Here is a 26,339-nt window from a genome sequence, read left to right as displayed (position 1 = left end):
ATTATTAATAATAATAATAATAATTGTTATTTATAATCATAATGACAACAACTACTACTACAACATTTCAATCTTTAATCAAAGTAAAATACATTAGAGATTTGATATTCAATCTTATAAATGATATATCAAATCAATTGTTGTATCGACCAGATTCTTTAAATGATGCATCTGAAAGAAAAGGAATACCATTAAAAGGAAGAGATATCATCAAGTTACCACGTCTCGAAATGATATCAATTTATGCAATGCCTTGGAACTTTCTACGTCATTATCTAGACATTGACCAAATAGGAGTTGGAAGAAGAAGATTAGCGATTACTCAATACTGTCATCACCCAAATGCAACATTGGATACACTTGAACATCTTGTAGAATGGTCTACCGGGTTTGAATTCAAATGGAACTATTTGAGCAATACACAACTCGTTAAAGTTACGAGAAGAAATAGGTTTAATCAAGAGATATTGGAATATCTAGTCAAGAGATGCCCTGCTGCTGCCGCTGCTGGCAAAAGTACTAGAGGGTTTATCGATAATGCATTGGAGGTTGCATTCGAGAATGGGTATCTTTCGACTGTCAAGTTAATACACCACTCTACCAAAGGTGTAAAATTCAATGACAAACATGTGTATTTGGCTTGCCAAGGATCACACATTGAACTTTTAAAGTATTTACACGATAATCGATTGATTAATGGAAAACAGTGTAAAGATGCAATGGTAAGATTCATTAATATTAATATGAAATTATAAAGGAAAAGATATAATTTATTAAATTAATTTATTTATTTATCTTTTAATTCAAATCAAATTGTAGGATGAAGCAGCAAAGAATAGTTTAGATATTGTAAAGGTAAGAATCAATCGGATAGTTGAATAGAGAATATTTAGAAAATATTTAATAATTAACTTGTACTTTTTTTTTTTAAACTTAAAAAGTTTCTCCATTTTAATAGAAGTGAAGGTTGTACAAACAAAGCGATGGATAATGCTGCATGTAATGGCCATTTAGATATTGTCAAAGTATGTATACTTATGTATTTATTTATTTCTAATTTGAATCAACAAGTAAACTAACTTGTAAAATTTAATTGTAACACATAGTTCTTACATGAAAATCGTAGTGAAGGATGCACAACCAATGCTATTGATAATGCATCAATGAATGGACACTTGGAAATTGTAAAGTATCTTCAGGAACACAGAAGTGAAGGTGCAACAACCAGGGCTATGGATTTGGCAGCTAAAGGCCACCTTGAAATTGTAAAGTATCTTCAGGAACACAGAAGTGAAGGTGCAACAACCAGGGCTATGGATTTGGCAGCTAGCTCCGGCCACTTTGAAATTGTAAAGTATCTTCACGAGTACCGTAGTGAAGGATGCACAACCAATGCTATTGATAATGCATCAATGAATGGACACTTGGAAATTGTAAAGTACCTTTATGAGCAACGTACAGAAGGTGCAACAACCAATGCTATGGATTTGGCAGCTAAAGGCCACCTAAATGTCGTAAAGTACCTTTATGAAAATCAAACAACAACAACAACAACCATCTCTATGGAAGATGGTGTCATTTTGAATGCAAGTATCGAAATGCTATCGTATCTTGTTAACACTGTCAAGGCAAAATGTACACCAGATGCTTTGAGAGCAGCATTGAGTTATGGTAAATTGGATATTTTCTATTTTCTTCACGATCATTTCTCTGATGATAGTTGTGTTTGGTCACCGATCATTATGGATTGGGCCGCTCACTATGGCCACATTGATGTCGTAAAGTACCTCAATGAGCATCGCACAGAGGGTGCAACAACCAGGGCTATGGATTGGGCAGCTAGCTCCGGCCACTTTGAAATTGTAAAGTATCTTCACGAGCATCGTAGTGAAGGTGCAACATCCAATGCAATGGATGAAGCAGCAATGAGGGGCTACATTGATATTGTCAAAGTATGTAGACAAATTAACTATAGTTAACAACAAACCACTTCTATATTTATTAACAAACTATACTACTATTAATATTCTTATTATTATTATTATTATTAGTTTTTACACTTTAACCGAACTGAAGGATGCACGCAAACGGCCATTGAGAATGCATGTAAATATGGAAGACTGGAAACAGCAGAATTTCTAATCAATGTTAGAAAAGAGAAATGCAATGAAAAATCACTTAGTAGATTTCTTTTGTATAATCACTATGATATTGTCAAGTTGATTCTCCCTCTTTTCGTAGACATTCCCACGGCAATACAATCCATTGAAATTGCCATTAAAAGATTGAAATATCAAAAACGGTATGAAATCAAACAACTACTCAACGATTATTTAAAACAACTAAAAGGTGGTCAAGAGAGCCAACCACGAAAAAATCCTCTCATGAATCTTATAGACCTGTTCAAGTCACCAACAAAAAGACAATAATAATAAAACAAAGAAATAAGATCAATGAATCAGTAAATATACTATGCATAATTATTATTCTTTTTTTTTTTTTTTTTTGTCAAAGTATTCAACTCGACGAAGGAATGCATTTCAGCAATCATTCATTTAAATAATCTTTGCATCCCAAGATATCTCGTATCTTGTATGTTTCTCTACAATAATATTATTATTTATTTCACAAATGGTTAATTATAAATATAGTACTATTTAGTTGTTTAAAGGCTGTTTATTTAAATCATCGAGATGTGTGATAGTAATAGTAGTACTATCTCTTCACCACTATCACCATCATCAACATGTTCATCATCAACAACTATACCAACAAAAGAAGAAGAAGAAGATAGAAGAAGATGTTATTTACAATTTGGAAATATACCAAATAGAATATGTCTAAAGATTGTCAACCTACTCGAGAATGATATAGATCTTGTGTGCTTGTTGTTGACATGCAAACAGTTCTACTATGGATTTAGACAACTCTATGCCAACAGTCTTTACTTTAAAAGTATAGATTATGTACAACAACCATTGTTTGACGATATTGTCTATGATTACACTCGATTCTCAATGACTGCGTTCTACATGCGTTCTTTCAAATCGATCTTTTACAACTCTCTTGGTGGCCAGTTGGTCTATACTCGTGACACTACCGATCCAATCTACTTGAACCAAAATCAAATGAATCAATCTGGTGAACAACAAATCGAGACAGTTGGTATATCAAGGTGCAGTAGTAATATCACACCAGAATCAATACCTCAATCAACCAAATATCTTTATTTTGAAGATTCGAGTGCTGTCAACGTTGATGCTCGTTGGATCCCATCTCAAGTAAAGACACTTTGTTTAGAGTCACAACAAATGTCTAGTGGTGGTGGAGGTGGAGGTATAGTGTTACCAGACTCACTCAAACGTCTAGTCATGTGTTTACAAGATCTACCAAATGTCAGCCTCCCAAAATCACTCGCTAAACTGACTCTGACAAATCGAACCAATCAAGATACACCCATCACTCTCGACTACTGTTTCAAAGATCTCACCGAATTGGTTAAACTAACTATATTTGGTGTACACTTTAACACTTCGCTTACACCACCCGTCAACTGGCGGTTACCCTCTGCTCTGACAACTCTCAACATTTCATTGGACGATGCCCCACCATTTGAATTCCCACCATCTCTAGTCACGCTCTACCTCACCCTTGAAAATACGACTGCATGTACACTCTCACTTGGGTATCTTTCAATGCTTAAAACACTCGATATTCGCTCCATACTTTCCATGCCAGTGTCAGTGTCTGTCTATCCCCCCAATCTCGTCTCTTTCAGTCTCCAAGCCACTTCACCAACACCATTGACACCATTCCCATCGACTATGACCAAACTGGATACACTCTATTGTAATGTGCGTGATCTAAATGGACTGGCATCGTCGTCGTTACCAGAAACACTGACAGATATCTCATTGGTTGAAATTGGTGAGTGTTTCCGTACTGGTATATTACCATTATCAACCACCACTCTATTACTCTCGTTTGAAGAATATTTTAGAGTTATGGAAGGATCAATTCCAAACAATGTACAAAACATTCAAATCTTGTCTCCACAGTCGGCACCTCTCGGCTCCATCTCACCCACCACCACCACCTTTCCACAATCAATCAAAGAAATTGAATGGTATGATTATTCAGGTGTTGATTATTTCAGTTCCTCGATACTAGAGTTACCCATCACCTCACTCGCACTAAACTTGATACCGACCGAGACCGACGGCATACCTCTCCTCTCACTCAAATCAAAGGGCGTTCCCTTGCCAGACAGTATCAAGACCCTAAAACTAGGTATTCAGTGGCGTACCAAACCCTATCGACTCGAAATACAAGACATCCTATACAAATCAAAAGTTGAAAACTTAAACATCGTCATTACGAGCTCTACAGATTTTACAATTAAAAGATTTGACAATGGTAGTATTTTAATGTTGGAAAAGAATTCTCTTTTTGGTGGATTTATCAATGGTAATAGTGATAGTAACCAATCAGTCACTTTAAATTGGTTAAAAGATGGTCCTGAATATCCCATTCTTCAAATAAATAATAAATAAATAATAAATTAATTCATTAAATAATTAATAATAAATAATAAACAATATTTGTTTATCTTTTTTTGAAGTCCGATTTTATCAAAAATCCTTTAAAATAATTTTAAAAAAATCTGTGAAAACGGTTCACAGCTGACCAGAGATGAATGGGAGACACAACGTTAGTGCTTTTTTGGGCTTATCTCATAGTGCTTTATAATCCTGTTGTTATTATATTTATATTTATTTATATATATATTGTCTATAAATAACTTTAGAGTCTAGTCAGCTGACTTGAGAGATATATATATTATTTTTATTAGATATCAGCATTGATAGATAGTATAGGTCTCAATAAGAAATATATATAGTTTGTAATATATATTTATATTCTTTGAACAACAAACAACAAAAAGTAAATAGGGTAATTTAAATTTATTTGTTAAATGACACATATACACACATACACACTCTCAACACACAACAATCAGCAGCAACAGCAATAACAACAAACAACAAAAGATAATTGTGGTGTGAGGGTAGAGATAGAGAGGGAGAGACAAATTACACATCATGATACAGTTCAAAAAGCGATTGATCGATTGATGTGAATTGCATCAACTCTCATCTTCACTCTCGATCTCGATTGATATTCCAACAACAACAACAACAACTCACACCCCTACCTCATTCACACTAACAGTTAACAACAACAACAAAAAGGTGTGTGAATAAAGTGACAATAACGATTGATGCAACGTTTCACGTGGGAGAAGACCACAGTAGTTACCGTACCCAACCAATCCACCTCATACACCCTCCTCCTCATTGACCAATTTCATTGTGATAAACATAAAAGATAAAGATAGACGGACGGACAGACAGAGAGAAAGAAAGAAAGAAAGAGAAGAGAGTGAGTGTGTGAAAACAGAGAGGAGAGATAAAGATAAAGAGAATATTGATAAATAACAAACAAACAACGACCACAAACAATCAAAATCAATACCTACCAATCTATCTCTATTCATTTCATTGATATTTATACACAACAACAATATTAATTTTAGAAAGCACTTTCAACATTTCTATACTTCTTTGTCCCTTGTAAATATAATTATAAAAAGAATATAATAGCAACCAACCAACCAAACGGCATATTACAGATAAATTTGATAGAAAGATAAAGATAACACCAAACAAACAAAACAAACAAACAAATATTATATAAGATTTTGGTGTGAGTATGTGTATTGAGAGAGAGAGAGAAAGAAAGAAATAGAGACCAATATTGGTGACATTAGTTTTTCATTATCCAATCTCTACCACAAAATAATCAACTATGGTATTATTAGTTAGTGGTAGTGGTGGTGTTATTTGTTTGATTGATCGCTATTAATATTGTCATTGTGTGTCTTTTCCATCGTTCGTTCTATCATTCACATATACACCCAATCCATCCATCCATCCATCCACACCTCCATACATAGTTCTATTATTCATTGCTCTTATTTAATATTTTTTTTCCTTTTCCTCCTCTTTATAATTGTTTGTTCACAAAAACAAATATACTAATAATAATAATAATCATTTCCTACTATTATTTATATAATTATAGTTATATAGAACAACAACAATAATAATAATATATATATTGATCATAGAGTCAGAACAACAACTTGTAAATAGAGTCAGGTGAAACAGAATATGTCCTGTATGTATGAACTCATTCACGTTCACTCCTCCTTCTTCTTTATCTATCTTGTTAAAATGATTATCACTTTGTCTTGTCCATTCGTTCTATCCTACCTATCTATCTATCAATAATGATGATGATGATGATGTTGGTTATTATTGGGCACAACCTATAATTGTCATAAGCACCACAACAGAGAGAGAGATCAACAAAGGAAGATTTGGTCGATCCATTTTAATTGAATTGATCGCTTTTGACCAAATTCCGCACGCTTTGCCCAAAATCCATCGAATTGGTTTTGTGGAGCTCTCTTTGCTTTGCGTTTTCATTCTTCTTCAAAGAACTGTTTTTTTTTTTCTTCTTCTTTGTCGTCAAGAATCACACATCAACTCAACTGTTTTGACGCGCCTATCTTTTGTTTCATCACACAACCTTTCTTTTCCTTTCCCATTCTTCTTCTTACCTTTGTATTAATACCAACAAACAAACAAACTAAACAAACAAACAAACAAACTTGTAATACTATTATACTTATTTATTTATTTATACTAATCTAATTATTTATCTAACTATCTCAATTGCATTGATTCATTTAAATTCAATTGAACCACTACTACTATTTATATATTTATTTGTATCTTTATCTTTGTTGTATTTGATATAAATATTTTTAAATATCCCTCCAACTCATAGCAAATAACAATAATAATGTGTCGACCCTAAGGCAAAAGTTTGAACATTTTCTTAAATCATCAACCATTCATCGAAGCCATTCGAAATCAAACTTGAAAGAAGAAACAGGAGAGAAAAGTAAGTACCAAACAAACATCGAGATATATGTATTGTGATATATTGTTCAACAACACATTCAAAATCATATGGTTGGTGATCCAATGAATGGATATTGGCTGGATCGATCAATTGTCTCTTTTTTTACTTTTCTATCTTTATCTGTATCAATCATTTAACAATCCAATAGCTATCCATCCATCCCCAAAGTATAAATAATAACAATAATAATAGTACCAAAGAGTATACAACATTGCAATCATAATCAATTTAAAGATATTAAATTAGTAATAATAATAATCATTAATGATGACAGTACGTATAGTTGTAGTAGTATATATCATAACAACTCCATTCTCTCCTCATCCACCCCACCCCCTTTTTTGATTGAAAGAAAGTGTAGGGGATGGAATATGGGGGTGAGTATTGATTGACACACTGTTTAAAATGCCAGTACCAGCAATTATCACCATGGTGGTAATGGTGAGACACAGTGGTACAATTCAAAACAAAGAGAGGAGTAGGAGGAGGATGTGATTTGATATTTTATTTATTTATTTTATTTTTAAATCAATCACAATTAGAGATTGATGGTTAAACAAATAACAACAGTAGTACAGTAGCAGCATAGCATAGCATAGCATAAATAATATATATAGCAATAATAATAATAATGTACACAGAGTTAATCAATTAATTATTAGTCAACGTTTAAAAAAAAACATTCATTTTATTGTGTTTTCTTTCTTTCTTTCTTTTCTTCTTTACATTGTATTTATATCCGAAGATATTCACTCTTATTTATTATTATTTATTATTTATTTATAGAAAAAAAGAATAAGTTTTTCAAAAAGAATCATAGTCACAGTCATCAATACATTAGTCCAGACGATACACCAAAGAAAAAGAGACCATCGTCATTTTCTGCATCCGATCCAATAGTAGACAGCGACTCGTACTTGTCACAACACCTGAGTCAACAACCAGAGATGGCAGCAACCATTACAGCGTCGGACCTCAAAAGAGAGCGTGCCGAGTTTTACCACCCCAACGAGACCTTCTCGCTCGAGGCCGAGTCCTACACCGACGAGCTGCAGCAGCTGTTTGACAGCGCCGGCGCGTGGGAGGTCAACCGCGAGAAGCTCATCAAGAAGCTCATTGAAAATAGATACCATTTCACAGACCACCAGGTGCGTGAGATGCTCAACAAAATACGCGACATTGAAGTGGCCAAAGTGCGTGCCGAAAGCAAGGCGCCGGCACAGGTCATTCCCAGCGTCATTGTCAGCGAGGTGGCCGCCAGCTCAACGAGTCACGACGAGATTGAACGTGCGTTGATGCAAAAGAGCACCAGCGACAGTGTCGTCATCCATCAATTGGACGAGGAGGACGACGAGGAGGAGTTGGAGAGACAAGAACAACTCAGACGACAACGCGAGATCCAACGTCTCAAGGAAGAGGAAGAGGAGAACGAGGAACGTTTGGAGCGCGAGTTGGCAGACCGCAGACGTCAGGAAGAGGAGCGTATCAAGCGCGAGGAAGAAGAGGACGAGGAGGAGCAAAAGGCCTATCTCCGTCGTCTCAAAGAAATCGAGCGTATCAAGCAAATGGAAGCTGAAGAGGCCGAGGAAGAACACCTTGCCAAGATTCTCATCCAAGATTCTCCATCCCAACCAAACTCGAATGTCAACTATGAGTCGTCTGTTTCACGTGCCTCAACACTCTCGTCACTCTCTACTTCATCGTCTTCATCATCCAACAACCGTCTCAGCATTGACAACCGTCCCGGTAGCACTTACAATACTCCCACCAAACCACTCCCACCAACTCCCCAGACCAATGTTATTACTACTCCTGGAGGAGCAGCAGACTCACGTAACAGAAGTCAGACTCTTGCATCACCAAACAACGACGGTTCACTCTCGCCCAATGGTGAGACACGTATGACACGTTCACACTCGGGTGGTTCACTCTCGGGTCTCGCGTTGCCATCACCCCCACCTCCACCCGCCAAGGCCAGCCCACCACCCACGGCCACCTTGGTGCCACGCGAGAGCAGCACACCCACGTCGACCGTCTCGACACCATCCCTCAACAACAGCCTGACACCCCCCATCACCGCATCGGGCAGTGTGTCCTCGCCCAGTCTGCTCAAAGACTCACAATCATCGCCACGCGGCGAATCCAACTCAAAGCGTAAAGAGTCCATCTCCGAGGCACCCAAGGAGCACGGCAGCAACAGCAAAAAGAAGGACAACAAGGACAACAAAGACGGCAAAGAAAAGGATTCCTTCTTTAACAAGCTCTTCCAAAGCGGCAGCAAGAAAAAAGAGAAAAAGGAAGAGTCGGCCGCCAAAAAGGACACGGCCAAGCGTCTCTCACCCAAGGTCGGTATCCCTTTCAACGTCAAACACGACATCCACGTCAACTTTAACGCCGAGACTGGATTTGAAGGTTTGCCCAAGGAATGGGAGGTACTCATCAAATCCAATTTCCAAGAGCCTGAAGTCATGCAACACCCCGAAGAAGTGCTCAATGTCGTCAAGTTCCACGCACAGTACAATGGTATCAGTCCCATGCCATCGCAGCCACCCCAACCCTCGATCCAACCACTGCAAAGCGACGAGGCACCCGTCACACTCAACGACCTCATCAGTTTGGACGACCCCAAAAAGATCTACTTTAACATCAACAAGATTGGAGAGGGAGGTGCCGGTGAAGTGTTTGAGGCAGTAAACTCACGCACCAACAACACGGTGGCCATCAAAAAGATGAAGCTCAAGGCCCAGAACCTCAAGACCGTCATCAACGAGATTGGCATGATGAAGAACTCGACACACCCCAACATTGTCCAATACATTGACAGTTACATTGTGGCCGACGAGTTGTGGGTCGCCATGGAGCTCATGCGCGGCGGCTGTTTGACCGAAGTGTTGGACCAATACCGTGACATCCAGCTCACCGAGAACCAGATTTCATTTGTTTGTGGCGAGGTCTTGCGCGGACTCGAGTATATTCACAAATTCAACCGTATTCACAGAGACATCAAATCCGACAACATCCTGATTGGCTCGCAGGGTGAAATCAAATTGGCCGATTTTGGTTACGCAGCTCAACTCACCCAAGCCAGACAACAGAGAAACTCGGTGGTCGGTACACCCTATTGGATGGCACCTGAACTCATCAAGGGCAACAACTATGATTTCAAGGTTGATGTTTGGAGTTTGGGTATCATGACCCGTGAAATGGCCGAGGGTGAACCCCCCTACCTCGAGTTCCCTCCACTCCGTGCTCTTTTCCTTTTGACTACCCAGGGTGTCCCACCCCTTCGTGACGCATACAAATGGTCCAAGGAATTCAACGAGTTTGTAAATTTATGTCTTGAAAAGGATACCGAGAAACGTCCAACCGCCGCCGAACTCCTTCAACACCCATTCATTAAAAAGTCTAGTTCTGGTTTGGAATTTTACAAGGCTGTAGAAGCAGCAAAAATAGTAAAGGAAAATCAAATCCAACAATTTGGTAGCTATAGTAATTAAATCTAAAGAAAAGAAACCAAAACAACAAATAATAATCAAAAATATGCGACCCATCAAATGAACGTTTCATTATCAATCATCCCCCCCCATCCCTTATAATATTAGTCTCTCCCTATCATTAATAATTAATAATAATAATAACAAACAACCAACAACAACAACAATTAAAATAAAGAAATTAAATTAATATATTGTATTATACCCCAACTCATTAAATATAACTTTTCTTTGTCTATTATTTATTTATTTATTTTGTATGACTCAAAGTTGGCGAAGGTCCATGACCAAAAAAACAAAAAAGTTTAAATTAATTTTGTAGTTCACCTATATCTACATTCATTCTTTAATATATATATAGCACTTGATAAAATGGATCTAAACATCATATATTGGATATGGATTCTCATTATCACTTCAATCCTTGTATTTATATCTGTATTTTGTGTATGTGTCATCTAATCTACTTTTATACATTGTCGTAATATATTTCTAACCATTTCATTGTTTGTATGTTATAGGTTGTTGCATTCTCTGATTTAGAGTCTGATTTAGTTAATCCTATCGATTTGGCTAGAAGACTCAATCCTCTACTAAACATTGAGATCATTGTACATTTTGTTTTATCCTTTTTCTTGGCAATACAATATCACATGGTCTTGTTGTTTATCAATATTCCTCTAATGGCATTAAACATATATTGGTATGTGTAACAAAAGAGAGAGAGAGAGACTAATCAATATTTTATTCTCAAAATGATGATGTATACTAATGTTACTAATCATTTATTATTGTATTGTAGGGTTTTACAAAAGCAACATAAAGTATATCCCACAGAGATTTATCGTGTACTTTCAAACTTTAAGAAAAGATTCACAATTAAAACAATATTTTATATCGTTTCATTCTTTATTTATTTATATACGTATGTACTAGTTATAGTTTTTGGGTAGTATGAACCAATATGATAAATTTATATTATATTAATTGTTTTTATTTGTTGTTGGTGATCATCACAGTTTCATCAGATATATAGTTGATGAATATGGAGATAAATCTACAAAGAGATATGGTGGAAAACTATGGTAATCATCATTTATTTATATATAGATAATAAATCCAAATCGAGATAAATTGGCAAAGCCAATACAAGTACAGTTCGGAATGTAGATACAAACCTGAGTCGATAATGGCTGCAAATATTAATTTATTAAATTGGTATGACCCAATTTGTTTATTCTTTATTTCGTTGGTAAACCCATTTGATACAGATTGCATTGTTTGGATGAGTAATGCAGTTGTAAAAGGTTCCGATGAATCGAAAGTTGCTTTGATGCGAGATAGCAGGTCGATATTATACCCAGTCCCCATACCTACCAGTCATTGTTTTTGATAGTGATCCTTTGGACATTGTCATCGAACAAATAAAATTGGTTGAGGGTGTTTGGGCTCATGGGTTGGGCAACACCGCCAATTCATTCACCTGTGCAGAGTTCAACAAATGATAGTTTGGTGATGAGAGACGGAAGTTGTGATTTGTTGATCTGACAAATACTCCGCATACTTCACAATGATTCTTTAATGTCTGAGTTTTGGTAGTCTATATCCAACTTTGGAATGACATCAAATGAGTTGATTCTTCTAAAGATTGTGTTAATGGCCATCTATTTGGTGGATCTTGGTCGTCATCTTTATCATATTCACTTTCATCGTCCTCTTGAAATAGAAATTGTGTACGTGGCCATCAATTTGGTGAGTTTTCATTGCCACCATCTTGTTCCTTTCTCCATACTTTTGAACCATTTTAATTTTGGTCATTGATCAAAGCTGTTACGGGTTAATACAGTTAACACCTACCCCTTTTTTAATTAAAGCAATGAATCTAAAGGATCAATGTGAAGTAATACAACAAGAAAGAATAAACCTACAACAACTATTCAAGAAACAATCAAAGTTAAAGAAGATTGATGAAACGATATTTAGAAGTGTGTGGAAGAATGTAGTCATAAGAAGATTGATTTGTACAATGATTGGTGAATTTATACCTGTGTCGGCAGAGAAGAGGATTAAACTAAAGGATCATTATGCCAAACAGATAGAACAGTACAAAGAGAGCCCTCAATCATTTTGGGTTCAAGGTAATAGGCAGTTTTACGAGTGTCCAGTACTCACTGCCTCACTCTTTCAATACCACTATGACAATGTTAAATCGGATATGGAATGTGCTATTGCTTTGGTATCTGGTAATCCTCGTAATGCAGTAGACACTTGGTTGTTTCGTAGCGTATGTGATTATATGAAGCGTTGTTATCCATCGGTCCTGACAATGCCGTCTATTCACACATGGACCAATATAATCAAATCAAATAATGTCGAGTTGTACAACTATGCCAAGACAGTGCTACTGATGCCTGAATTGACAGAGGATCTTCAAAGAATGGTGTCTCTTGCCACCGATACCCACCTTTACCATTGGGAGGTATTCAATAGTACGAAAGGTGCTATCTCTCAATCACGTGACACCAAGTTGTTGAAAGCATTATTAATAGATTTAAGATTAATCGACCCTTCTCTAGAGACACGGTGGTTAGATCAATGCGATTATAAAAAGTTGGTAGAGAGAGGATCGATTGGAATATTGGAGACGATAGAAAAGTATGCAGGTGATTATTACCATCGCAATGAAATTGGTTTAATGCATCGAGCCATTAAAGAGAAACAAATCAATTCGGTTCGATTCCTATACCAAGTCAAAAAGATTCCAATTGGAATAGATACAATGAAGGAGATTGCTAATACTTGTCACCTACCATTTGTCATCGAGCTGCACAATCTCGAGCCTGATGCCGGACGTCTATACACCCTCTTTATTTATGTCATGAGTTCAAAATTCAACAGACCGAGGGGAACAGGGGGCGACTGTTATCGAGACTTTAAAAGAGAATTCTATCAACTTGGCAAACAGCTCAACTACATTGACACCAATCTTCAATACAAAATAGACACCAAAAAGTATTTCCAATACCAACCCAAAAACCAACAACACTTTAAAATGTTTGAATGCAATGCCAGTGTTGGTGAACAAAATATAAATGGCTCCTCTATGCCAACTTTGTCATTCTCATCTTTATCATTTGATGATTAACTAATTGTGTAAAATTAGAATATTTATTTAATTATTCTTAAACCTCACCATTATCATTTTGACCAAACTTTACAAATAAATCATCGTATCCTTACATTTTTATTTTAAATTTCTAAACTATTCAAAATAGAGTTTTTATAATAATAATAAAGTTGTTTGTTCAAATTAATTAGTTTTATTATTATTATAGGCGGTGGGGAGAGATAGATAGATAGGCAGGTAGGTAGATAGATATTATGCTGTATTTAATTTAAAAATATTGTTTGTAAAGATCTTATTCTTTACAAGTAGGTATTATAATTCATTATTATTATTATTATTGTTATTACGTATTATTATTATTATTATTTTGATTATTATTATTATTATTATTAATGTTGGAATGATAAACCTATTAAATGTGTGATATGGTGATTGGTTGATTGAATGATTGGAGTTTAATACAATTATTAATATTTAAATAGGTTTGAAAAAAAGAAGGAAATGGAAATATTATTATTATTATTATTATTATTATTATTGTTGTTATTATTAATTATTATTATTATTATTATTATTAATTATTAATTATTATTAATTAACCAAAAAGTGCTTTAGAAATACTTCCCCAACCCCAATTACCATTGTTCTTGTCGGTGGCCTTGTCTTGGGTCATACTGCCAAATGAGACGATCGAGTTCCAGCCCCATGCAGGCTTTTTGCTTGGTGTAGTGAGGTTTGGATTGATTTCATCAAGGTAGTCTGGCATCTGGTTGACTTCTTCTTGGCCATCGATCATGAGCGAGGCGGAGAGTCCGAGAGTGTTACGGATAGCTGTCTTGACCTGGTCGGGTGTTATGGTACATCTGATGGTAGCTTGGTACGAATGAAGGTCGATCATAAACGATATGACACCTTTGGTATGCAACAAACACTCTTCAACCTGTTTCTTGGTGGCTTCATTATTCATACCCTTAATATAAAAAATGAGTGTTTGTGCAGTCGATGCCGATGAAGATACAACTCTCTGTCCCATGATTTGTGATATATCGTCTATTTGTTTACTGTTGTTACTTTGGACAGTTGGGTTGGGTACAGTTGTGGTGATGTTGGGTGGTGTGTTGGCACTGCTGACTGATGGAGATGGTCTAGATTGTTTGAGTGCAATGGGTACACGTTCGCCGACCAACATGGAAAAGGATGTGGTAGATTGTTTTTTGGGTTGCTCCAAGTACCCGACGATACGTTGTGCCACCTGTTGTTGTTTGCCTGTCATCTTTTGTAATCCGCTGACCAAACCAGGTTCACTCGACATGGCCTGCACATTCTGTTCGGTTTGTGCCAACAACAAAAGTGTTTCGAGACACAATGCAGACACATCCTCATTGTCATTTGACATGAACATGACGAGTGCCGGCAAACATCCTTGATCCTTGACAATCGTTTGTCTATTCTCTGGATCTTGACTAAGTATATTGATTTGTTTAATTAATTCTAATTCGCTCATCCTCTACTACTTGTATTACTATCTATACTACTATCTATTATTTGTGATCCTATCTCTAGATTTATCCTAATTGTTTTAATATATCTACAAATCTAATGGTGAATGAAGAAGATGACGATGAAGAGGGATGCGCGCGCAGTAATATATTACACCTCTTATATGTTATGTAGGAAGGGGATCTGTTCTTTCTCTCTAAGCTAATTGTTTAATCTTGAAGTGAGGATGAACAGATCAACTTGGAGTCACCTCCCGCCGTTTTTGGTTTGCAAAAATTAATTTTGAGCGCCAAAATTTAAATTACTCCTCCATTTGAGTATTTATTTTCTTTGACAAAGAGAGAGACAAACAAACAAATTATTATTTTTTGTATTATATGATTTATTTTAATTTTACCTAAATTTTGATATTTGACAAATATTATTATTATTATTATTATTGTATTATTACAAATGATGCGATGTTATGTTATGTTTTATGATTATATGTTATTGAATTTCTTTTGGATTTTTGGGGTTTGTTTTTTTTACAAAATATATTTTTTAGAATGTCTTGTTGTACTATTATAACTATATTCTTCATATTGACGATTATTATTATTATTATTATTATTATTATTATTGTCATCGTCATCTTCATCATCATCTTCATCATAATCTTCATCATCATCTTCTCCACTTGAAATCATAGTATATCCATTACGATTAATATTTCCTCTACTTGAAGAGTGTGAATTGTGGAATGGAGAAGATGAACCAGCACCGGAAGGAGAATGATGTGAACTAGCACTAAATGATGGAATATTACGAGATTTTTGATCGACTTTACCAATAACATCCTTTTCTTTGTGTGTTTGGTCGGCACCATCTTCTTCGTCATCTTCATACTTGAAATGCTTGTATAGGTTCTTGGAATTCTTTCGTGGACGTTTACTGTCTGATTTTTTACTGTTCATCATGGCGTTGATCTTGTCGAGGATTGGACGGATGACGGTACGGATTTCATTCAAAAAGTATTGGCCTTGGAATCGGACGGCGGCCAAGCCAAAGACGACCACCGAGATGATGAGCAGGTACTGCTCGGTCTCGAGGTAGAGGTCATTGTCGAGGTAGATACAGCTGATAAAGAGAAGGGTGAGCGAGACGGTTTCGAGGTTATTATCCATGTCACTGAGGAAGGGACGGTAGATGAGTTGGAGGACGAGCGAGCCAAACGTGACGACGACAAGCGAGATGGAACGTGCGGGCGAGTCATACTGGATGAGTGAGAGTGCGGCAATGGCGAGACGCTTGATAAGCAAAAACACGTCCCAAAAGTAAAACGAGTCTTTGTACTTGAGAAAGAAGACACCTAGACGACGGATGACATTCTTTTCATTCATACGTTTACGTGAGCGGAACAACAACACAAAGATGAGTAATGGGAACCCAAAGATGATGGGGAAGAGACCATAGGTGACACGCACAGAGTCCACATACTCGTTGCCGTTGCATTGGACTGCAGGATTGGCATTGAGCAGTTTGTACGAGCCTACGTCGATGCAGAATAGGATGAGCAACACCTCGGTGATGAACGGACCGTAACTGTTCATGCATACCTTGATAAACGCTGAAAACTGACGGTTACGGAACTCGTCAGCCGAAGGGTTGATATGACGCTTGATGATGGGAATTTTGTGGAGTACACCCGTGCGACGCATGACAAACTCGACAATAATAACAATCGACAAGATGACGAGTAATATAATCGGCTGCATTACAATGATATAATGGTTCCAGAAAAAGTTTAGTGGTGCAATACAGTTGCTGAGATAGGTAAATACGGACGACGAGCTTGAATGGCCGGCACTGTGCGTGGTCGTACCACTGCCGCTGAGCGCATCGACAATACTAAACTTGATACCGTTGGAAATGACTGCCAATGTCTGTAAGAAATACAGAGCAATCGTCACAAGACCGCTGGAATCATTAGAAAGTTGTTGGAAAAGTACAAGTACTGTGAAAAAGACAATCTTGATGGCGATGAGTATACTGTCGACACCGCTTTGTTCTTTGCATCCAGCACCGCAGTTGTAGTAGCCTTCGAGACATTGTGAGCATAGAGGACCGGTATAGTCATCGAGACAGGTAGAGTTGGTGAGACAGAGACCTTCGGGACACTGGAATGCCTCGGGAGAGGGTAGGAGGGGGTCGATCCAGTACCCGACGTCGTTCATGTAGGTAGAGCCGCCAAAGCAGGTGATGTGCTCGGGACACAGCAAGCAAGAGGTGCCGTCGGTGCCATACGTGCTGCTTGGACATAGGGTGCAGAGGGTTTTGGTCGAGTCGGCTTGGTAGCCGGGTGTGCAGTTGGCAAAGATAATGTCCAAGGCAATCGACTTGATCTGCGGCTCGTTGCTCGCCACCTCGAGCACCTCTTGGTGGCCGATGGCGCCGGTCAGCGTGACGTTGGGGAATGTCGCCAAGCCGTTCGAGTCAATCGGCGCAGACTGCAAAAACTGGCCGGATAGGTAGAGAAAGATCATGCACTTGCTCTGGCAAAACTTGTTGGTCAGCGGCTGCCCGTCCAACGTCTTGATTTCAAAGATGTACGGGTAGTTGTTGCCGCTGACGATGGGCGAAAAGTTGTTTACGGTCGAGTAGTTGAGGTTGATGATGGCGCTGCCGAGCTGCACCTGCTGCCCGACCTCTTGGGTGTTGTTGATCATGGTAAAGTTGGCGAGATCGGGCACGGACCGCGTGTAGTAGATGACGGAACCCTCGTGTGCGCTGTTGAGGATGGCCTCGCCATACGTGACCGTAAGGGAGGCGTCGCTGTCGAGGAAAAACACGCCGCCCTGGTCGGCCGCGTTGCCGATAAACGTCGACCCGTTGATGTAGAGCGTGGCAGTGTCCATGATGCCGGCGACACCACCTGACGCATAAGCGCGACACGACTCGAACCGCGAATTGTGGAGCTCGGTGGACCCCTCGTCCTGCAGCATCATCACGCTCGAGTGGTGCGACGAGATACGCGTAAAATTAGAGTCTTGGATGTGCAGATGGCTCTTGTCGTACACGATAAAGAGCGACGCGCTGAGAACCGAGTCGGCAAAGTAGTTTGCGTCAATGTAGACGTTGGCCAGCATCGACGTGACCATGTAGGGGCCAACCATGTGCGTGATGTTGCTGCTTTGGTCGTAAAAGTAGCCGCCCGAGATACCCCAAAACCCGTTGCTGCAGTCGCTGTAGCGACACTGCACGCAGTAGCCCGTCGACTCTTTGACCTCTGACAAGACAAACGTGTTCATAAACGTCGAGTTGTAGACGTAAAAGTTGGACGACAGCGCCGTCAAAAACGCGGCCGACGACACAAACGTCTGCGATATCGTGCAGCTCGACGACGACAGGATCACGGCCGTCATCGACGAGCCTATGACACGCGAGTTGTCCAGCTCGAGCGAGCCGGCCTCCACCTGGATGTACGTGTTGGTCTCGTTGGACAAAAACGACGAGTCTTGGATCGTCAGGTAGCCACGGAACGCCAGCACGTATGTTTGCGCCTCGTACAAGCCAAAGGTGGTGTTGACAAAGGTGGTGTTGGAGTTTTGCGCGAGAAAGACGGCCGGCGCCCAATGCGTGCTAAACAGCAGCGACGACTCCACCAACACGAAGCTCGTGTACACGCAGACCGGGTGCGACAGCAGCGACCCGCTGATATTGACCATCGTGGCAATATTGATGGTCATCGAGCAGCCCGCAAACGGCTGTGACGACGCAAACAGCGTGTCGCGGATCTCTATGCGGTCCATGTTGAGCGCGCTGATCGTGTAGTTGCCGACAAACGTGCAGTTGGACAGCTCGAGCTTGTTGACGCCAAACAGCCCGATATAGGTGATCGCGTACGAGTCGTAGTCGTAGAACGTGCAGTTGTGGAACTGCGCCTCGGCCATGAAATCGAGTTGGATCGAGTTGTTGGTGTGGAGGTGACGGAAGACGACGCTGGTCGCGCTCAGCTTGGTCAGACCCGAGATGTGCAGCGCCGACTGCGGGCTGATCGTCGACGGGTGCTCGATGATGAGGTTGGCCAGCTGCAGCTCCACCCCTTCATCAAACAGCAGATAGTCAAAGATATTAAGTTGGTCCAAGCCCGTCAGGACGGGTGGGTTGGCCGAATCGGCGCCACTGATAAGCAGATTAATGTCGGTCGGGTCGATCCAGCTGTTACCCTGGCCGCAGTACGTACCCGAGTACAACACAATCTCCGAGTTGGCGTTGGAGTCGGCCATATTAATCGCCTGGCGGATCGACGAGAATGGGAATTCGGCAGTCCCATTGCCATAAATGTCGCTGCCATTGTTACCCACGTAGATCTTGTTGCCCGGCAAAGGCTGTCCCGACCGCAACGCGTAGATATCCGACAGACAAAACGTCGCCTGCCCATACCCATAGAACCGAATCTTGAACGACAGGTCGATTGTCCAGCCCTTCTCTGACGACGAAAAGGAGAGCAGTGCCGTCTGTGTTGACTGCACATAGGTTGCTGGACTCTGGTGCACCTCTGATGCAACGATCTGGCCGTTCAACACCACCTGCATATCGACCACCAAGTGTGTCGCTGCATAAGAGTAGTACAAATAGGTCACGTCTTCGGTATCGATCGGCATTGTGATCGTTTGGTTGAGATAGACATAAAATTCGGCCGCTTGAAACAAACTCTCAAAGCAGATTGCATGGTATCCAACCACTGTCTGTACACTGTAATCATTTGGTAGTTGTGTTGGATAAGATACATTATAATAACCTTCATGTCCCTCTTCTACTCCAATCTTCCAACTTGAGTTTCCACCACTTGCCAAATTTTTAAATCCCCAATCTCCAACTATTATGTTTTGATCTAAATAAACAAATAAACAAAAAAGTATTATTAATATCTATCTACTATCTATTATACATATATAGATTCTATTACATACTGCATTGATTTGTATTTATAGGTGGATTGGTTCCTCGTGGAAAGTTCTCATGTCCATATTTCTCTGTTATTTCGTGATATTTCTCTTCTAATGGGTGTGGTTCAAATGTATCTGTATGTGTATTTGTATTTGTATTTATATTATTTGAATGGGGAGATGAAGAACGATCCTTTGGATGATGGGGAGAAGGAGAAGGAGGAGAAGGAGGAAGAGTTGGTTTCTTTTTCTTCTTATTCTTATTCTTTATGACTTCACACTTTTTGTTGTCAATGTAACTTTGAATATGGTCTGGTTCACTTCTGATACCACCATCACTGGTTGTAGGATCAAATGATGCTCTTTGTTCAATATGTAGTGATTGTTTGTGATCTTGTATTGCTTGTAGTAGGCTTTTGGGGTCAGACCTATCTCTGATTTCGTATGACGACGACGACGACGACGACGACGATGATGACCAAGACGATAGATCTTCAATGATCATTCGACTGTCTGTGTTACCACTAGTGCAATCCAATGATTCATCATCAGCATATTCCAAAGCTAACCCAAATGTTAGTGAATCGCCATCATCTATATCATTGTCATAATCAAAGGTGGTGTCATCGGATACCGATATCTTTATCTTTTTTAAATCCGATGATGTTGATGATAATGATGATGATGAACTAACTACAGGTGTATATATACATAGTGCTAGGAATATGACTAACACTGATAATACTATGAATGATGATTGGTGTATATACAAGTTGTTGTTGTTGTTGTTGTTTTTATTATTATTATAATCGTGTGGTTGTTGTTGTTGGTTCTTCAACCACCTCTTTTTCATTTTCTTTGTATCTACTATATTAATATATCTTATTCAAAGTCTGTCTATTCATTTATCATTATATTTATATACAGATAGATAGATAGATAGATAGTGACGACAATGATGTAATAGATAGTCTTCAATACCAATTCAATTGGAGGGTATCGAGTAACAACAGCTCAGCAGCTGCTCGGACCCTCAGAGGTTCGGTTTGTGATGAAAAAAAGTCCGCGGAATCCCAAGCCACAACTGTAGTTTCAATCTAAAGATATTTATCGTATTGAATTCTCTGTTTCTCACGTGCTTGGTATCTATCTTCTTTATTGTTGCGACACATCGTCGCTTGTCAACTCCAACTCCTATTCCATTCTCTCTAACATCTTTCTTTTTTTCTTTTTTAACTCATCAATCAACGTCATTGTATTGTAAATAGTTTATAGTTTAGAGTTGATAGTAACGAATAGATAGATTGATAGTTATAAAGTTTGATTGATGATGGCGACGGTCAACAATCGTTTCATATTATTATTGTTGATATCAATTATAATCATCTTTATCAACTTTAATATTGTACAATCAACATCAATATCAGCAGTAGCAACAACAATAACAACAGACACCAGTAATAATAGTAATAATAGTAATAGTAAATATAAATCATTAAAGGATGGTATCACACCACCAATAACAACAACAACAATAACAAGTTCAGTTGATAGTTCAAGCTATGAATTTTCATATAGTGAAAATGACTCGTCGGGGGGTACGGAGTCGAATTGTGGGCCTATAGATCCTTCACAGTATGCCTTGTTAATAGGAGGTGATTTAGAGCGTGCAAGCTTTAGATACGGCTTTAACCTAAACACGTCTGTCAATGTGTTGACTCGCTACACGCCTATCATGTCGATGGAAGAGATGGACGATGTGCCCTATGAAGGCGAATCATTTGCCACATTCACAAACACGTCGAGTGTGTTGGGGTCTCTTCCAGTACTCTTTCCCAACTTTATTGGCAATACCACTCACCCACCCGAAAATGATCCCTATGGTGCATTGTATCTCAACTTTAACTTTCGTGTGCGCGGTGGTGACACGTTTAGCAACCCAAACTCACCAAACAACGCCTATATATCAATCACCCTCAACAACCAAGAAATAGATCGTCTCCGAACAAACTCGACACCTCCTGCACCCTATTACGACTATTCCTACCATCCCTATCGTATCAACGTTACACAATTTGCAAATGGAACCTATTATAATCTAACATTTCAATATGTTCAACCCTCTTCTCCAACTCCATCTCCATCCTCCTTTCCAACAAATGACCAAAGTAACAGTCAAAGTGACAGTAATAGTGACTCTAGTAGTAGTAGCAGTGGTAGTAGTAGTTCAAGTCAAAGTAGTTCAAGTGATGAACCAAATCAAGTCATTTTTATAATCGATTATATTACATTTATATCACAACCTTTGGTTTTAATTGGTATGACTATTTTACAAACAAGACAGATGACAATAATTTGAAACAACAAGCTAACCCATTATTCCTACTCCTATTTTATTTTATTTTATTTTTAGAAAATGATATTTATATATCAATTAATGGTAGTGATAAAGTTGGAAATGGTACAATGACAAACCCATATTGTTCATTGACAAGAGCAATAGATATGATTGGATCTGGATATAAGATTTACTTGTTATCCAATTTCTCGTATGCGGATCATCTTCCCTATGCACCCTATCAATACGACACACAAGGAAAGAATATGACCATTACAACGTATATTGCACCCGACAAGAACACAACAGACCATATGAATTGGTGTTATATATACTGGGCTCCATTGAGTCTTTCTACCTATTTCATGGTGGTGACTAGTCAATCGGTCACCTTTACCAACATCAAAGTGGTGGTTGGTTTGGCATTTGTCAAACCCAATCTCGGTCAAGGCTACATATGGACCGTTGCGTCTGGGTCGGGTCTGACATTGGACAGCATCATGCAGGAGAAGTCGTATTATGGAGGTATTGGGGAGACGGGAGGTCTTGTGCTGACATCGATGTTGTACTCGACGGTGGCGGTGCTGGACTCGTCGTTTTTCGAGAATGCTGGCTCGCCATTGTTGGCGTTGCGTGGCAACACCTATGTCAACAACTCCAAGTTTCTCAACAACCAGGGCGTACTCTTGTCGATGGCGTCGACGGTCGCCAACCTGGTGATGAACAACTCGTTGGTCTACGAGTCGTACGGGTTCTCGCAGTCGGCGACGTTCAACAACATCTCGGTCATCAACACCGAGTTTATGTATCTTTCGAATCGGGAGGGCGACTCGTTCTCGTTTGGCCAAAACATATCGTTTATCAACTGCAGCATGACGACATCGCTCTTGACGTTCAACATCTCGTACGTCTATGAGGTCACCTTTAAGGGGTGCACGTTTAATGGGGTGTCGGCATTTGACAATTATGTGGTGCGTGCCAACTATGTCTTGAAACAGATGACGGTTTCAGATACGATGATTGAGAACACGCCGGCGTCGAGCAACCCGTTCTTTTACCTCGACTCGGAGCTTTCGTACCCGGCCGACTTTAGGAACGTCTCATTCATGTACAACACGGGACCGCTGATCGAAGCATCCACCATCGAGCTGACGATGGAGAATGTGATAGTCACCAAGCTAGCTGGCAGTATCGCGGCCTTGACGCTGTCATTGTGCTCGGTGACGATGATCAACGTCACGTACGACCAGAACCAGGCGCCGTTCGTCGACGCCACGTCCACGTCGATCGTTCTTCTCAACTCGACCTTCTCTGCCAACTACAACCTCAAGAACCAGGAGCTGGTGCTCATCTCGATCGACTATGGCGTGCTACCCGACTCGGTCTACAGCACGTCGGTGCTGTCCACGCTCACCTTCTACAACAACTGCAACTTTATCCTGATCCAGATCTCTAACAACCACGGAGACATCAGTAACGCCTATGTGGCCAACTCCACGTTTGTCTCGAACCAAATGTGCGACTTTATCTATGTGTACAATGGACGCGCCCAGATCACCAACATCTACGTGACCGACAACTTTTTGGCGACCTTTTACCCGATCCGTGCCACCAAGAGCACGTTCAATCTGACAAACTCGTACGTTGCGCGTACGTCACAATACTTTTCGATCGTGCAGTCGACCTTTTACATGGACGGTGTCGTGTGGGAGTACATGAACACAGCCGACAATTCGCTGCTAGTGCAGCAGTCGGTCGGCACCTTTTCCAACAGCAACTGGACGGGCAGCACGCCCAACCTCGGCTTCACCGTCACGTCGTCCAACCTCACCTTTTCAGGCTGCGCATTTAGCAGGCTGTCGGGCTACAACACGCCGCTGGGCAGCTACTACAACAGCACGGTGATGTACGACGCCTGCATCTTTAGCCAAAACTCGGCCGGCAACAACATGATGGTGCACGAGTTTGGCCGCGTCACCTTTAACGACTGCTCCTTTTCCAACCAGTCGTCGACCAAGACAGCCTTGCTGGCCGCGCAAAACGCGTGGGTGGTCATCACCAACTCGGTCATGACGCTGCTGCAGGGCCAGCGCGCCATCAGCTTTACCAACTCGTTTTTGCGCTCGCACAACCTAAACATGACCTATAATATCCTAAACGACATGTTTGTCTTTGAGAATACCACTGCCAGTATGGAGACGAGCTCGATTGTCTATAACCAGGGATCGTTCTATTTCGAGCTGTCAGAGGTCATCATGACCAACGTCAACCTCACTGACAATACGCTCGCCCGTTTCTTGCTCACTGGCACAATGTCGACCATCCACATATACGACAGTTACATTGCCGACAACTCGAACGGCGACTTGACCTCTTCGCTCATCTACTTTAGTGGCTCGGATCTCGTCATTGACGGTGTCCACCTCGAACTGCTCAACGTTAAAAATGCCAATGGCTCGGTCATCAGTATGAACCACGGCAACCTTGTCCTGCAACACACCACAGTGTCTGAGAGTATTTCCAACTATGGTGCCATCTTTCTCGCCAATACCACGGCCGATATCCTCAACTGCACCTTCTCGGGAAACAGTGCATTCTCGGGTGCCGGTGCCATCTACGCCATCAAAGGATCGGTCATATCAATCGAACAGTCCACCTTTAGAATCAACGCTGCCAATTTCCTCATGACCGATCAACAAAGCAACTCTGTCAGCACAAAACTCATGTTTGGTTCGGGTGGATGCTTTATTTTGCAAAATTCTGTATTGGTTTCGAAAAACACCTTGTACTATGACAATCAGGCAACCAGGTGCGGTGGTGTCGCCTTTCTCCAAGGAACTTCAGTTGCCACATTCACAAACAACATATTCCAAAGCAACAATGCCTACTATGGTGCCGGAGCTATTTGTTATTCAAAAAGTTCTCTTGGTTGTTTGATTGATAATTCAAACACTTTTAGTGAAAATTATGCTACCTATGGAAATATTTATGCTACTGGTAAAGTATCAAATAATATCAAATAATAACAAACAGATAATATATATTAATCTTTTTCTTTTTATTTTTATTTTATTTGTTAGGACCAACAACATTAGTATTAACTATAAATGATGTTGATGGATCATCAAATGTAACACATTTACATCCATATACACCATTTTTAGCAACTGCATCATTACTAGATGCATACAATCAAGTGGTGACAGTGTTGCCCAATCCTATTGGCATCAACATTACTCTGTTGTCTCCAAACAACAGTCAAATCGAACAATATCAAGTAACCAATACACTACAAGGGTTGATGCAGGTATCGATTTCAGTTGCTAACAGCAACGTTACCAACGAATATGTAACATTTGCTGTGACTACATCTAGCGGATTCTCGATTTCGCAAGACTTTTATTTTACAAATTGTGATCCTGGATACCACCCACTCTCAAACATCACACCAACGTGTGTCGTGTGTAATCCAAACACCTATGGATGGGATGGTCAGTCGTGCATGAGCTGCACCACTGGAGACTACCCCACCCAGGTGATCTGTCCGGGTAGCAACCAAATCATTGCGCGAACCGGTTGGTGGATCTACCCCAACTCGACACCACCCGATATTTACGAATGCGATCCCGACATTTGCTTGACTGGATCGTGTCGTCCCACTCAAACCGGTATCTTGTGCAGTGTTTGCGAGCCTGGCTATCGAAAGGTCAAATTGTATTGCGAGGAGTGTACCTCTTTCAACTATTATATCTTGGCCGGTATGATTGTATTTGTAGCGCTCTACATTGTCATGATGACCACGTTTAGAGTGCCGTCGGCTACGGTTCTACTCAACTTTTTGTTTTGTCTACAAGGTATATGCGTGCTCATCTTTGACATTCGATACGTTGCAATTG

At 39.8% G+C, this 26,339-nt stretch overlaps 9 protein-coding genes across 9 annotated transcripts; 6 read left to right on the top strand and 3 right to left on the bottom strand.

The window, feature by feature from the left end:
* Positions 1-41: 41 nt before the first annotated feature.
* DFA_00290 (uncharacterized protein) lies at positions 42-6,166 on the top strand (the record flags this gene model as incomplete). The annotated part of the gene is made up of 11 exons (XM_004357949.1): positions 42-722; positions 820-855; positions 942-1,025; positions 1,107-1,952; positions 2,052-2,302; positions 2,350-2,461; positions 2,694-4,028; positions 4,157-4,269; positions 4,406-4,479; positions 5,597-5,633; positions 6,145-6,166. The coding sequence occupies 11 exons, from the start codon at positions 42-44 to the stop codon at positions 6,164-6,166; spliced, it is 3,591 nt and encodes a 1,196-aa protein (XP_004358006.1).
* Positions 6,167-7,458: 1,292 nt separating this feature from the next.
* pakA (p21-activated protein kinase) lies at positions 7,459-11,661 on the top strand (the record flags this gene model as incomplete). Its single annotated transcript, XM_004357948.1, has 6 exons — positions 7,459-7,531; positions 7,840-10,542; positions 10,909-10,994; positions 11,069-11,250; positions 11,350-11,472; positions 11,658-11,661. The coding sequence occupies 6 exons, from the start codon at positions 7,459-7,461 to the stop codon at positions 11,659-11,661; spliced, it is 3,171 nt and encodes a 1,056-aa protein (XP_004358005.1).
* Positions 11,662-12,147: 486 nt separating this feature from the next.
* DFA_00288 (uncharacterized protein) lies at positions 12,148-12,350 on the bottom strand (the record flags this gene model as incomplete). Its single annotated transcript, XM_004357947.1, has 2 exons — positions 12,148-12,261; positions 12,285-12,350. The coding sequence occupies 2 exons, from the start codon at positions 12,348-12,350 to the stop codon at positions 12,148-12,150; spliced, it is 180 nt and encodes a 59-aa protein (XP_004358004.1).
* A 73-nt stretch (positions 12,351-12,423) lies between these two features.
* Positions 12,424-13,692, top strand: DFA_00287 (uncharacterized protein; the record flags this gene model as incomplete). The annotated part of the gene is made up of 1 exon (XM_004357946.1): positions 12,424-13,692. One exon carries the CDS (start codon positions 12,424-12,426, stop codon positions 13,690-13,692), a length of 1,269 nt encoding a protein of 422 aa, XP_004358003.1.
* A 577-nt stretch (positions 13,693-14,269) lies between these two features.
* Positions 14,270-16,931, bottom strand: DFA_00286 (uncharacterized protein; the record flags this gene model as incomplete). The annotated part of the gene is made up of 4 exons (XM_004357945.1): positions 14,270-14,644; positions 14,693-15,137; positions 15,706-16,054; positions 16,124-16,931. 4 exons carry the CDS (start codon positions 16,929-16,931, stop codon positions 14,270-14,272), a joined length of 1,977 nt encoding a protein of 658 aa, XP_004358002.1.
* A 154-nt stretch (positions 16,932-17,085) lies between these two features.
* Positions 17,086-18,092, top strand: DFA_00285 (uncharacterized protein; the record flags this gene model as incomplete). The annotated part of the gene is made up of 3 exons (XM_004357944.1): positions 17,086-17,200; positions 17,395-17,465; positions 17,685-18,092. 3 exons carry the CDS (start codon positions 17,086-17,088, stop codon positions 18,090-18,092), a joined length of 594 nt encoding a protein of 197 aa, XP_004358001.1.
* Positions 18,093-18,279: 187 nt separating this feature from the next.
* DFA_00284 (uncharacterized protein) lies at positions 18,280-20,958 on the bottom strand (the record flags this gene model as incomplete). Its single annotated transcript, XM_004357943.1, has 4 exons — positions 18,280-18,716; positions 19,400-20,050; positions 20,130-20,794; positions 20,876-20,958. 4 exons carry the CDS (start codon positions 20,956-20,958, stop codon positions 18,280-18,282), a joined length of 1,836 nt encoding a protein of 611 aa, XP_004358000.1.
* A 477-nt stretch (positions 20,959-21,435) lies between these two features.
* Positions 21,436-23,899, top strand: DFA_00283 (uncharacterized protein; the record flags this gene model as incomplete). The annotated part of the gene is made up of 4 exons (XM_004357942.1): positions 21,436-22,423; positions 22,519-22,723; positions 22,852-23,248; positions 23,537-23,899. The coding sequence occupies 4 exons, from the start codon at positions 21,436-21,438 to the stop codon at positions 23,897-23,899; spliced, it is 1,953 nt and encodes a 650-aa protein (XP_004357999.1).
* Positions 23,900-24,698: 799 nt separating this feature from the next.
* On the top strand, positions 24,699-26,319 carry dmpA (uncharacterized protein; the record flags this gene model as incomplete). The annotated part of the gene is made up of 3 exons (XM_004357941.1): positions 24,699-25,440; positions 25,524-26,209; positions 26,251-26,319. 3 exons carry the CDS (start codon positions 24,699-24,701, stop codon positions 26,317-26,319), a joined length of 1,497 nt encoding a protein of 498 aa, XP_004357998.1.
* Positions 26,320-26,339: the final 20 nt, after the last annotated feature.

This window comes from Cavenderia fasciculata, assembly GCF_000203815.1.
Source record: "Cavenderia fasciculata unplaced genomic scaffold Scf_Dfasci-F-a-11f03.f1-5, whole genome shotgun sequence".
Taxonomy (NCBI): domain Eukaryota; phylum Evosea; class Eumycetozoa; order Acytosteliales; family Cavenderiaceae; genus Cavenderia; species Cavenderia fasciculata.
Note: the sequence above shows the minus strand (reverse complement) of the source record. Positions and strands in the feature narration are given on the sequence as shown.